The sequence below is a fragment of the Coregonus clupeaformis genome, chromosome 7 (genome assembly GCF_020615455.1).
Source record: "Coregonus clupeaformis isolate EN_2021a chromosome 7, ASM2061545v1, whole genome shotgun sequence".
Lineage (NCBI taxonomy): Eukaryota > Metazoa > Chordata > Actinopteri > Salmoniformes > Salmonidae > Coregonus > Coregonus clupeaformis.
In genome coordinates this window covers 74,869,436-74,883,572 of record NC_059198.1, presented here as the reverse complement: position 1 = coordinate 74,883,572, position 14,137 = coordinate 74,869,436, and the positions used below count along the sequence as shown (strand labels likewise).

At 45.1% G+C, this 14,137-nt stretch overlaps 1 protein-coding gene across 1 annotated transcript in view; it reads right to left on the bottom strand.

Moving 5' to 3' along the window:
- Nucleotides 1-14,137, bottom strand: part of LOC121569322 (contactin-associated protein-like 2) — a 345,749-nt gene that overhangs the window by 73,322 nt on the left and 258,290 nt on the right. Inside the window, exons 19-21 of the mRNA XM_045221575.1 lie at nucleotides 5,240-5,396; nucleotides 3,424-3,551; nucleotides 1,121-1,291 (exon numbers count right to left, since the gene is read on the bottom strand). Coding sequence (XP_045077510.1) covers nucleotides 1,121-1,291; nucleotides 3,424-3,551; nucleotides 5,240-5,396 — 456 coding nt within the window. The remainder of the gene's footprint in view (nucleotides 1-1,120; nucleotides 1,292-3,423; nucleotides 3,552-5,239; nucleotides 5,397-14,137) is intronic.

Below are 14,137 nucleotides of genomic sequence, written 5' to 3'. Positions count from 1 at the left end.
TGTTATAGGTTATTATATGTAGGTTATATGATGTTATAACCCTTATAGGTTATTATTAACCCTCCTCTATTTCTCCTTATTCTCCCCTCCAGAAACAACAGGGTCAGTTCAGCCTCTGTTAGCTGAGTGAAACACAGTCAAACACGGAGCCACAGTGTGAAAACAGACTAACTAATATATTGTAGGCCTGAGCACGACTTGGACAAACTCCAAGTAATCTCCCTCTTCTCTCTCTCTCCATCTCTCCCTCTATCCCCTCCTTCGCCTCATCTCTCCTTCTCTTAACAGAATAAAAAAGGACAGAGACACCCTTCAAAGCGCGCTTTGAAAGATGAGAGCGGTAGAAATAAATAATTTCTACTCTGACAAAATTAAAGCTCATTCACGACTCGGAATCATACATGAATATTCAACAACCTCTTTTCAGAGAGAAATGGAGAGAGAGAGAGAAATACAAAGACAGTGGAGGAGGAGGAGGAGGTGTGTCCTAAGTAAGTGTTATATAGTAAGCCAAGATGTCTGACGAGTTCCCCCCCAGGTAGCTGGTATACATTAGTACTAAACACTGTGCCACAAAATGGTGGGTGGATGAGGTTAGTTACCCCCATTAAACCTAAAGCTCTTTGAAATTGCTGAAATGTAATTTGTCATCCATCATCAAATTGACAGCCACTCTGGTTAAATAGCCGTCTAGTCATAAAAGAACTGTGGTTAAATTTGATCCCCAGGAATTTAACATTCTCAATCTGAATACGATTGAATGGCCATTTAGACGTTTAATTTGAGTCATTAGAGCATAGTCACATAAAGCATATGACATGTCAATCATCGCTTAAGAGCCAGTTAGAGAACTGAGAGGGAAACTGTCTCAGAAAAGTTTTTAAGTCTGAACAGAAACGTCTGTTTATTTTTAAAAACATTTTTTTTTACTGTTCTAATACAGTGCAGGAAGAGAGGAGGGTTGAAGAGCGAAAAAAGGGAGGAATAAAAACAGATGAAAGAGAGAGAGAACATCCTCCAAAAAAAAACAGAGAGGCCAACGAAAGGAGTGTAGAAACATAGGAAGAAGCCACAGAATGAAAGTCTGTGCTAAAAGTGAGAGAAAGGTAGAGTAACTAACATTTGAGTTCGAGGCGTATGAAGTCGGTGTTGCCAAGGTTTTCCAGGAACACCCCGTAGGGAGCGCTGGTCTTGAAGTAGAAGGAGATATCAGCGCTGGTCTCTCCCTGGAAGGTGGAGAAATGTAGGTAGGAGGAGGGCGTGGTGAACGACGCCGCGTTCCAGTAGTTATCTGGGAAAAAGAAGAGGAAACGCAGAGGGAAAAAGCAGAGGAAACGCAGAGGGAAAAAGCAGAGGAAACGCAGAGGGAAAAAGCAGAGGAAACGCAGAGGGAAAAAGCAGAGGAAACGCAGAAGGAAAAAGCAGAGGAAACGCAGAGGGAAAAAGAAGAGGAGAAACACACACAGAGGATGTCAGATGACCTTTGTACGAACAAAACCTCATGGCATGGGTTTCAGCTTTTCAATTAATCTCTCTCCTTCTCTCTCTCTGTCTCCCACTCTCTCTCTCTGTCGTTCTCTGTTTCTCTCTGTCGCTCTCTGTTTCTCTCTGTCGCTCTCTGTTTCTCCCTCGCTCTCTGTTTCCCCCTCGCTCTCTGTTTCCCCCTCGCTCTCTGTTTCCCCCTCGCTCTCTGTTTCCCTCTCGCTCTCTGTTTCCCTCTCTCTCTCTGTTTCCCTCTCTCTCTCTGTTTCCCTCTCTCTCTCTGTTTCCCTCTCTCTCTCTGTTTCCCTCTCTCTCCGTTTCCCCCTCTCTCTCTGTTTCCCTCCCTCTCTGTTTCCCTCCCTCTCTTTTTCCCTCCCTCTCTTTTCCCTCCCTCTCTTTTTCCCTCTCTCTCTGTTTCCCCCTCGCTCTCTGTTTCCCTCTCTCTCTCTGTTTCCCTCTCTCTCTCTGTTTCCCTCTCTCTCTCTGTTTCCCTCTCTCTCTCTGTTTCCCTCTCTCTCTCTGTTTCCCTCTCTCTCTGTTTCCCTCTCCCTCTGTTTCCCTCTCCCTCTGTTTTCCCTCTCCCTCTGTTTCCCTCTCTCTATTTTCCATCTCTCTCTGTTTCCCTCTCTCTCTCTGTTTCCCTCTCTCTCTCTGTTTCCCTCTCTCTCTCTGTTTCCCTCTCTCTCTCTGTTTCCCTATTTCTCTCTGTTTCCCCCCCTCTCTGTTCCCTCTCTCTCTCTCTCTGTTTCCCTCTCTCTCTCTGTTTCCCTCTCTCTCTCTCTGTTTCCCTCTCTCTCTCTCTGTTTCCCTCTCTCTTTCTGTTTCCCCCCTCTCTCTGTTTCCCCCCTCTCTCTCTAAGCCTCTCTGCTCTGGGATGGGAAGTGATGCTGGGTAAGAGGCGGAGGCCAGTGCTGTCACAGAGGAGAGCTTATCACACTGCACCAGAACCACACACACACACACACACACACACACACACACACACACACACACACACACACACACACACACACACACACACACACACACACACACACACACACACACACACACACACACACTTTCAGCTATGTTTGAAAGGTTGGGTTAAAGAATCCTTTGTCCCTACATCATGTGGACATGGTAATGATAAAGTTGAAAAGGGTCAGAACAGTTGTATAATTCTGTCTTTCTTTCTGTCATTCTTCCGTTCTTTTCTCATTTCAAGTGTCTAAAAAGTGCCTTTTAGGTGTATAATTTAGTTCAATTTTCTATTATTTTTATCAAAGGCCTCTAATTGTGGTACTCTCATAAGAAAAAGACCTTTAAGGTTATTGACACAAAAGACCCATGTTAAATTGAGTATGTGGGCGTGTGTGTGTGTATGACACTCACTCTTACATGCACACACACACACACCCACACACACACACACGCACGCACACACACACGCACACACACATGCACACACACACACACACGCGTACGCACGAACACACACACACACACACACTTCATTAGCAACTGTTGCAGCACTCATCTCTGTTCTCCAAACTATAGCCAACCATCGAAGACATTACTCAATTATCCATGACAACCCATTAACTGTCAGCCAATCATCATTAGTCTTACTGAGTCATAACTCTATCCGGCCAATAAAACGTATCAATCATTTGAGGTGGATCTATTCAAATGTGAAATGTTTAATATATCTTTAATATGTCATAATGAATATATTTTACATCTCAATGCTTGGCCATCTCCATCCTAATTATCCTGCTCCCATATCTAATTCTGGTGTAACTTGGTCCATAGGTTGGGGCAATAAATGGAGAGAGAGATTCACACCCACACACACACACACACACTAAATTTCACACACACACATACACTACATTTCACACACACACACACACGTAATTATCATTCACTATTAATAACAGTTTGAGGTGCGGAACTCACGGTCTCCTTGACAACGGAGTGGCCCGACGGTAAGCTTGGCCTCTGAACCTTGCCGGTTGGTGTCACCCACGGCAACCTGTCTGACTGGCAGATGGTCCTTATACACTAACAGACCACTGTCCTCTCTCCTGGGGAGGAGATGAAAGAACAGATGAATGGAGGAGAGGAAAAGGAGGAGGTAGTTCTATATTAGCTAGTGTTCAAGATCGTATAACTAGATAGTATTTTTCTAGATGACAATTATTGCGTAAAGAGAAGAAAGATTGTGCAATGAATGAAGGAAGGAGAGAGACACAGACGTGAAAAATACGTGTTAAGCGTTAACTACTTTTAAAAGAATGGTCTTTGTTCTGAAGCAGTCTGTATTTGTCCTCATTATCTGCTTGATGTTCTATGTCTTTTATGAGGACTAACAAGCAGACGACACAATGAGAGCACTCACTGTGAGGCCAAGTGTGTGTGTGTGTGTGTGTGTGTGTGTACAGACTTGTTTAACTATACTTGTGGGGACCAGAAGTTCCCTGGGGACATTTTGTTAGTCCCCACGAGGTCAAATGCTATTTCTAGGTGGTTTAGGGTTAAGGTTAGAATTAGTGTTAGGGTTAGGGTTAGGAGCTAGGGTTAGTTTTAGGGTTAGGACCTAGGGTTAGGTTTAGGGTTAGGGTTAGGAGCTAGGGTTAGGTTTAGGGTTAGGGTTAAGGTTAAGGTTAAGGTTAAGGGTAAGAGTATGGGTTAGGGTTAGGTTTAGGGTTGGGGATTAGGGAAAATAGGATTTTGAATGGGACTGAATTGTGTGTCCCCACAAGGTTAACTGTACAAGACTGTGTGTGTGTGTGTGTGTGTGTGTGTGTGTGTGTGTGTGTGTGTGTGTGTGATGATCCCAACATATGTGTAATGAGGGGAAATAGACATGTGGGCTATAGCTCACATACTCACACAACCGGAGGAAAAACATGAATACACACATTATTAATGGAAAGAGGGAGAGAGACAATAACACTCATCTGTTATCGTAAAAAGAGAAAGAGAGAGAGAAGGAAAGAGAGACAGGGTGTTGGGAAGAGAGAGGGGAGAGGGGGAGACAGAGAGGAGAGGGGGAGAGGGGAGAGAGGGAGAGAGGGAGAGAGGGGGGTGAGGGGGAGAGCGAGGGGAGAGAGGGAGAGGGGGAGAGAGAGGGGAGAGAGAGGGGAGAGAGGGGGAGAGGGGGAGAGAGGGGGAGAGGGAGTGAGGGGAGAGAGAGGGGAGAGAGGGGGAGAAAGGGGGGAGGGGGTGAGGGGGAGAGAGGGGAGAGAGGGGGAGAGGGGGAGAGAGAGGAGGAGGGGGGAGAAGGAGAGAGGGGGTGAGGGGAGAGAGAGGGGAGAGAGAGGGAGAGGGAGAGAGGAAGAAAGGGGGAGAGAGGGTGAGGGGGAGAGAGAGGGGGAGGGGGAGAAGGAGAGAGGGGGTGAGGGGGGAGAGAGAGGGAGAGAGAGGGAGAGGGAGAGAGGAAGAAAGGGGGGAGAGAGGGTGAGGGGGAGAGAGAGGGGGAGAGGGGGAGAGGGGGAGAGGGGAGACATTGCTCACTGCCTCAACACACAACACTAACCCTGTCCGTTATATTTACATTCAATAAATCAGTCATTCAGCAGATACTCTTTCCACAAATGCGTTCAAACGAGGCTGCAAAATACATGTAAAATGTTATTTCAATCAGAAACACATGCAAATGTAACTGCACATGCACACACACCTACACACACACCTAACCAACCAACCAACCAACCAACCACACACACACACACACACACACACACACACACTCCCCCACGCCTGTACTCACCATTGTTTGTTGTCAGCGTCACAGTTACAGTCGTATTTGGGGTCAGTACAGTTCCTGTCGATACCACAGGAACACTTCTGTATCCCCGGGCCTGATCCTCCCCAGTAGAAATGTTTCTCACTGCTCCTACCCACCCACCACGTGTAGGGGGTCCCTTCTGGAGAGACAGAGACACACACAGGGATATTAGTATAAATACACACAGACACTTTTTAAGATTCCAAATCCATCCCATTGCAAGTCTGCTGCCTGGTTCATGTCTCTTTGTGTGTGTGTTTCTGTGTGTGTGTGTGTGTGTGTGTGTGTGCACAGAGTTTACAAAACATTAGGAACACCGTCCCATTATTGAGTTGCCCTCAGAACAGCCTCAATTCGTCGAGGCACGGACTCTACAAGGTGCCGAAAGTGTTCCACAGGGATGCTGGCCCATGTTGACTCCAACGCTTCCCACAGTTGTGTCAAGTTGGCTGAATGTCCTTAGGGTGGTGGACCACTCTTGACACACACGGGAAACTGTTGAGCGTGAAAAACCCAGCGGCGTTGCAGTTCTTGAAACAAACCAGTGAGCCTGACACCTACTACCATACCCCGTTCAAAGGCATTTAAATATTTTGTCTTGCACATTCACCCTCTGAATGGCACACATACACAATCCATGTCTCAATTGTCTCAAGGCTTAAAAATCCTTCTTTAACCTGTCTCCTCCCCTTCATCTACACTGATAGAAATGGATTTAACAACTGACATCAATAAGGGATCATAGCTTTCACCTGGATTCACCTGGTCAGTCTATGTCATGGAAAGAGCAGAGCTGTGTTCGAATACACATTGTTCATTCTGGCTATCTACTCCGATTTCAGAGCATTCTTGTCTGAGGGCGCGTTCGTAAATTCACTCTGGCTATCTACTACGATTTCAGAGCACTCTCGTCTGAGGGCGCGTTCGTAAATTCACTCTGGCTATCTACTACGATTTCAGAGCACTCTCATCTGAGTGTGCCAGAGCGCAGAATAACTGATTAATTTACGAACGCTCAACACCTGTTGAATATGGCCGGTGTCAGTAAATGTTGGCAAAAAAAAGCATAATTAAATTGTTGCCAGCAGCACAGTTACAGTAACCAAAGCTCTGGATAACATGAAAACAGCCTAACCAGCTCTGCTAGGGCGAGTTACAGTGGGGGAAAAAAGTATTTAGTCAGCCACCAATTGTGCAAGTTCTCCCACTTAAAAAGATGAGAGAGGCATGTCATTTTCATCATAGGTACAAGTCAACTATGACAGACAAAATGAGAAAAAAATATCCAGAAAATCACATGGTAGGATTTTTAGTGAATTTATTTGCAGATTATGGTGGAAAATAAGTATTTGGTCAATAACAAAAGTTTCTCAATACTTTGTTATATACCCTTTGTTGGCAATGACACAGGTCAAACGTTTTCTGTAAGTCTTCACAAGGTTTTCACACACTGTTGCTGGTATTTTGGCCCATTCCTCCATGCAGATCTCCTCTAGAGCAGTGATGTTTTGGGGCTGTCACTGGGCAACACGGACTTTCAACTCCCTCCAAAGATTTTCTATGGGGTTGAGATCTGGAGACTGGCTAGGCCACTCCAGGACCTTGAAATGCTTCTTACGAAGCCACTCCTTCGTTGCCCGGGCGGTGTGTTTGGGATCATTGTCATGCTGAAAGACCCAGCGACGTTTCATCTTCAATGCCCTTGCTGATGGAAGGAGGTTTTCACTCAAAATCTCACGATACATGGCCCCATTCATTCTTTCCTTTACACGGATCAGTCATCCTGGTCCCTTTGCAGAAAAACAGCCCCAAAGCATGATGTTTCCACTCCCATGCTTCACAGTAGGTATGGTGTTCTTTGGATGCAACTCAGAGTTTTTACCAAAAAGTTATATTTTGGTTTCATCTGACCATATGACATTCTCCCAATCCTCTTCTGGATCATCCAAATGCACTCTAGCAAACTTCAGACGGGCCTGGACATGTACTGGCTTAAGCAGGGGGACACGTCTGGCACTGCAGGATTTGAGTCCCTGGCGGCGTAGTGTGTTACTGATGGTAGGCTTTGTTACTTTGGTCCCAGCTCTCTGCAGGTCATTCACTAGGTCCCCCCGTGTGGTTCTGGGATTTTTGCTCACCGTTCTTGTGATCATTTTGACCCCACGGGGTGAGATCGTGCGTGAAGCCCCAGATTGAGGGAGATTATCAGTGGTCTTGTATGTCTTCCATTTCCTAATAATTACTCCCACAGTTGATTTCTTCAAACCAAGCTGCTTACCTATTGCAGATTCAGTCTTCCCAGCCTGGTGCAGGTCTACAATTTTGTTTCTGGTGTCCTTTGACAGCTCTTTGGTCTTGGCCATAGTGGAGTTTGGAGTGTGACTGTTTGAGGTTGTAGACAGGTGTCTTTTATACTGATAACAAGTTCAAACAGGTGCCATTAATACAGGTAACGAGTGGAGGACAGAGGAGCCTCTTAAAGAAGAAGTTACAGGTCTGTGAGAGCCAGAAATCTTGCTTGTTTGTAGGTGACCAAATACTTATTTTCCACCATAATTTGCAAATAAATTCATTAAAAATCCTACAATGTGATTTTCTGGATTCTTTTTCCACAATTTGTCTGTCATTGTTGACGTGTACCTATGATGAAAATTACAGGCCTCTCTCATCTTTTTAAGTGGGAGAACTTGCACAATTGGTGGCTGACTAAATACTTTTTTCCCCCACTGTAAATGGTCATTGAGGTGTTCTCTCATTTGTGTCTGGAAGTAGCTAGCAAGCTAGCCAACTTTAGCCAGTTAGCTTGGGTGTTTGACTGCGGTTGTGAGGTCAGAACGCTCGGATCAACCCTACTCCTCGGCCAGAGCATCAAGTGGGTCTTAATTTACGAACGGACAATCTGACAATGCTCTGGATTTACGAACGCCCAGAGCGCACTCTGAGCGCTCTCTGGCTCTCCATTTTGAATTTACGAACACGTAAAAATCATAAAATGTCTAACTAGTCAATTGTTATGCTAACAAGCTACCAAGAGGTTGCATAGCAACAGCATCAACTTCTGGTAGACACGCGAAGCGCTAGTATCCTCAACTGAAAGGATACTGTTTGTTTACAGTTTACTAAAACTCATTAAGTATGTAGTATACAGTATGTTAGTATGGGTATTCGAACACAGCACAGGTGTCCTTAATTTTGTACACTCGGTGTACATGTCAATGAGGTGGTGGTCACTGGTCTGTAATAAGAGATGTAATATTGTTTTATTCAGACAGTGGAGAGAGATGTAATATTGTTTTATTCAGACAGTTGAGAGAGATGTATAATAACACCCAATATGTGACTACAGTGCATTCGGAAAGTATTCAGACCCCTTCCCTTTTTCCACTTTGTTACGTTACAGCTTAATTCTAAAATGTATTAAATAAATGTTTTTCCTCATCAATCTACACACAATACCCCATAATGACCAAGCGAAAACAGGTTTCTAGAAATGTTTGCAAATTTATAACAATAAATAAACAGAAATACCTTATTTACAACAGTATTCAGACCCTTTGCTATGAGACTCGAAATTGAGCTCAGGTGCATCCTGTTTCCATTGATCATCCTTGAGATGTTTCTACAACTTGATTGGAGTCCACCTGTGGTAAATTCAATTGATTGGACATGATTTGGGAAGGGGAAAAAAGTATTTGATCCCCTGCTGATTTTGTACGTTTGCCCACTGACAAAGAAATGATCAGTCTATAATTGTAATGGTAGGTTTATTTGAACAGTGAGAGACAGAATAACAACAACAAAATCCAGAAAAACGCATGTCAAAAATGTTATAAATTGATTTGCATTTTAATGAAGTATTTGTCCCCCTCTCAATCGGAAAGATTTCTGGCTCCCAGGTGTCTTTTATACAGGTAACGAGCGGAGAATAGGAGAACACTCTTAAAGGGAGTGCTCCTAATCTCAGCTTGTTACCTGTATAAAAGACACCTGTCCACAGAAGCAATCAATCAATCAGATTCCAAACTCTCCACCATGGCCAAGACCAAAGAGCTCTCCAAGGATGTCAGGGACAAGATTGTAGACCTACACAAGGCTGGAATGGGCTACAAGACCATCGCCAAGCAGCTTGGTGAGAAGGTGACAACAGTTGGTGCGATTATTCGCAAATGGAAGAAACACAAAAGAACTGTCAATCTCCCTCGGCCTGGGGCTCCATGCAAGATCTCACCTCGTGGAGTTGCAATGATCATGAGAACGGTGAGGAATCAGCCCAGAACTAAACAGGAGGATATTGTCAATGATCTCAAGGCAGCTGAGACCATAGTCAACTAGAAAACAATTAGGTAACACACTACGCCGTGAAGGACTGAAATCCTGCAGCGCCCGCAAGGTCCCCCTGCTCAAGAAAGCACATATACAGGGCCGTCTGAAATTTGCCAATGAACATCTGAATGATTCAGAGGAGAACTGGGTGAAAGTGTTGTGGTCAGATGAGACCAAAATCGAGCTCTTTGGCATCAGCTCAACTCGCCGTGTTTGGAGGAGGAGGAGGAATGCTGCCTATGACCCCAAGAACACCCCATCCCCAACGTCAAACATGGAGGTGGAAACATTATGCTTTGGGGGCGTTTTTCTGCTAAGGGGACAGGACAACTTCACCGCATCAAAGGGATGATGGACAGGGCCATGTACCGTTAAATCTTGGGTGAGAACCTCCTTCCCTCAGCCAGGGCATTGAAAATGGTTCGTGGGATGGGTATTCCAGCATGACAATGACCCAAAACACACGGCCAAGGCAACAAAGGAGTGGCTCAAGAAGAAGCACATTAAGGTCCTGGAGTGGCCTAGCCAGTCTCCAGACCTTAATCCCATAGAAAATCTGTGGAGGGAGCTGAAGGTTCGAGTTGCCAAACGTCAGCCTCGAAACCTTAATGACTTGGAGAAGATCTGCAAAGAGGAGTGGAACATAATTCCTCCTGAGATGTGTGCAAACCTGGTGGCCAACTACAAGAAACGTCTGACCTCTGTGATTGCCAACAAATGTTTTGCCACCAAGTACTAAGTCATGTTTTGCAGAGGGGTCAAATACTTATTTCCCTCATTAAAATGCAAATCAATTTATAACATTTTTGACATGCGTTTTTCTGGATTTTGTTGTTGTTATTCTGTCTCTCACTGTTCAAATAAACCTACCATTAAAATTATAGACCGATCATTTCTTTGTCAGTGGGCAAACGTACAAAATCAGCAGGGGATCAGCGATTTTTCCCTCACTGTAAGGTCCCACAGTTGACAGTGCATGCCAAAGCAAAAACCAAGCCATGAGGTCGAAGGAATTATCCGTAGAGCTTAAAGGCAGGATTGTGTCGAGGCACAGATCTGGGGAAGGGTACCAAAACATTTCTGCAGCATCGAAGGTCCCCAAGAACACAGTGGCCTCCATCATTCTTAAACGGAAGAAGTTTGGAACCACCAAGACTCTTCCTAGAGCTGGCCGCCCGGCCAAACTGTGCAATCTGGGGAGAAGGGCCTTGGTCAGGGAGGTGACCAAGAACCCGATGGTCACTCTGACAGAACTCCAGAGTTCCTCTGTGGAGATGGTAGAACCTTCCAGAAAGACATCCATCCCTGCAGCACTTCACCAATCAGGCCTTTATGGTAGAGTGGCCAGACGGAAGCCACTCCTCAGTAAAAGGCACATTTCAGCCAAAGTGATGGCACTGTATTTGCCAAAAGGCACCTAAAGACTCTCTGACCATGAGAAACAAGGTTCTCTCGTACTGATGAAACCAAGATTTAACTCTTTGGCCTCAATGCCAAACGTCACATCTGGAGGAAACCTGGCACCATCCCTATGGTGAAGCCTGGTGGTGGCAGCATCAAGCTGTGGGGATGTTTTTCAGCGCCAGGGACTGGGAGACTAGTCAGGATCGAGGGAAAGATGAACGAAGCAAAGTACAGAGAGATCCTTGATGAAAACCTGCTCCAGAGCACTCAGGACCTCAGACTGGGGCGAAGGTTCACCTTCCAACAGGACAATGACCCTAAGCACACAGTAAAGACAACACAGGAGTGGCTTCGGGACAAGTCTCTGAATGTCCTTGAGTGGCCCAGCCAGAGCCTGGACTTGAACCCGATCGAACCTCTTTGGAGAGACCTAAAAATAGCTGTGCAGCGACGCTCCCCATCCAACCTGACAGAGCTTGAGAGGATCTGCAGAGAAAAATGGGAGAAACTTTCCAAATACAGGTGTGCCAAGCTTGTAGCGTCATACCCAAGAAGACTCGAGGCTGTAATCGCTGCTAAAGGTGCTTCAACAAAGTACTGAGTAAAGGGTCTGAATACTTATGTAAATTTCTAAAAACCTGTTTTTGCGTTGTCATTTTGGGGTGTTGTGTGTAGTCTGATGAGGGGGAAAAAACAATTTAATCCATTTTAGAATAAGGCTGTAACGTAACAAAATGTAGGAAAAGTCAAGGGGTCTGAATAATTTCTGAATGCACTGTATGTGAGATAGGAGAAGATTGCTATTCTCTTTATTTCAAATAACGTTCACAATATAAGGATATTGGTCTTCTCTTCTGTTGTTTATGATCAAATCCCCAATTTGAGACCAATACAATTAGAGGCCTTTGGTAAAAATAATAGAACATCGAAATTAAGATAAGATAATACTTTATATTATACACCTATTAAACACCTAAAGGGGCAATCTGCAGTTGCTACAAAATTTTTTTATTTAGAAATTAATGATATAATAGTGTACCCATTGATTCTTAAAGAATATAACTTATAAAGTGGGGCAGTGGTCTAAGGCACTGCATCGCAGTGCTAACTGTGCCACTAGAGATCCTGGTTCGAATCCAGGCTCTGTCGCAGCCGGCCGCGACCAGAGACTCATGGGCGGCGCACAATTCGTCCAGGATAGGGGAGGGAATGGCCGGCAGGGATGTAGCTCAGTTGATAGAGCATGGCGTTTGCAGCGCCAGGGTTGTGGGTTCGATTCCCACGGGGGGCCAGTATAAAGAATATGTATTCACTAACTGTAAGTCGCTCTGCTAAATGACTAAAATGTAATGTAAATGTATAAATGCCACATGTGCATAGTTCAACTATCAGAACCCAAAATATAAGCTTGTTTTACTTCTTTGTTTGTAAACAAACACTGTACAGCCTCATAACATGGTTAGACCGATCATTTTGATATCATGGATGGTCAGTCCTTACATCCATAGCTCTGTCTATGAATTTGAGAGTGGTTACATTTCTCCAGCCCCATCCCTCAACTGTTTACTGAAATTAAAAAGCCTGTCTCTCACTCAGTTCATCCCTTCCCTCCTGTCACAGAGCTAAATCCCCCCACCAAACACTTAAATCCTTCACAGGGGATGAGAGGGAAGAGAGGGAATAGAAGGAAGAGAGATGTGGATTGATAACAGCTGTTGTATGGTGTTGCTCCTCTTTGGGAAGCCCCACTACGGTATTTAGCCTGACAAAGCTTTATCTCTCTGTTAGGCTAACACACAGACACACAAACACACTCACGCACACACACACACACACACGCATACAAACATATGCACGCACACACTCAAATTCTCTCCATCTTAATCAAGACTACCTCGTTTGGAGACTCCCCTCTTCCCTGAGCTGCTCAGAGAGAGAACAGGTATGTAAAACAGAATGATTAGAAACATGTGAGAGAGTCAGAATATAGATCTGAAGGATTTAAAATCAGATTATATAATTGCTAATGACACACTCAGATAACAAATGGAGTATGTGTGTCTCTGTAAGGCCAGCTAGTTGTGTGTTTACAGTTTTTGAGGGAGAGCTGATCAATACAGGGAGAGCAGATCGATAGAGGGAGAACAGATTGATACAGGGAGAACAGATCGATACAAGGAGAACAGATTGATACAGGGAGAACAGATTGATACAGGGAGAACAGATCGATACAAGGAGAACAGATTGATACAGGGAGAACAGATTGATACAGGGAGAACAGATTGATACAGGGAGAACAGATCGATACAGGGAGAGCTGATCGATACAGGGAGAACAGATCAATACAGGGAGAACAGATTGATACAGGGAGAACAGGTCGATACAGGGAGAACAGGTCGATACAGGGAGAACAGGTCGATACAGGGAGAACAGGTCGATACAGGGAGAACAGGTCGATACAGGGAGAACAGGTCGATACAGGGAGAACAGATCGATACAGGGAGAACAGGTCGATACAGGGAGAACAGGTCGATACAGGGAGAACAGATCGATACAGGGAGAACAGGTCGATACAGGGAGAACAGATCGATACAGGGAGAACAGATCGATACAGGGAGAACAGGTCGATACAGGGAGAACAGATCGATACAGGGAGAACAGATCGATACAGGGAGAACAGATTGATACAGGGAGAACAGATCGATACAGGGAGAACAGGTCGATACAGGGAGAACAGATCGATACAGGGAGAACAGGTCGATACAGGGAGAACAGGTCGATACAGGGAGAACAGGTCGATACAGGGAGAACAGATCGATACAGGGAGAACAGGTCGATACAGGGAGAACAGGTCGATACAGGGAGAAAAGATTGATACAGGGAGAACAGGTCGATACAGGGAGAACAGGTCGATACAGGGAGAACAGATCGATACAGGGAGAACAGGTCGATACAGGGAGAACAGATCGATACAGGGAGAACAGATCGATACAGGGAGAACAGGTCGATACAGGGAGAACAGGTCGATACAGGGAGAACAGATCGATACAGGGAGAACAGGTCGATACAGGGAGAACAGGTCGATACAGGGAGAACAGGTCGATACAGGGAGGACAGGTCGATACAGGGAGAACAGATCGATACAGGGAGAAC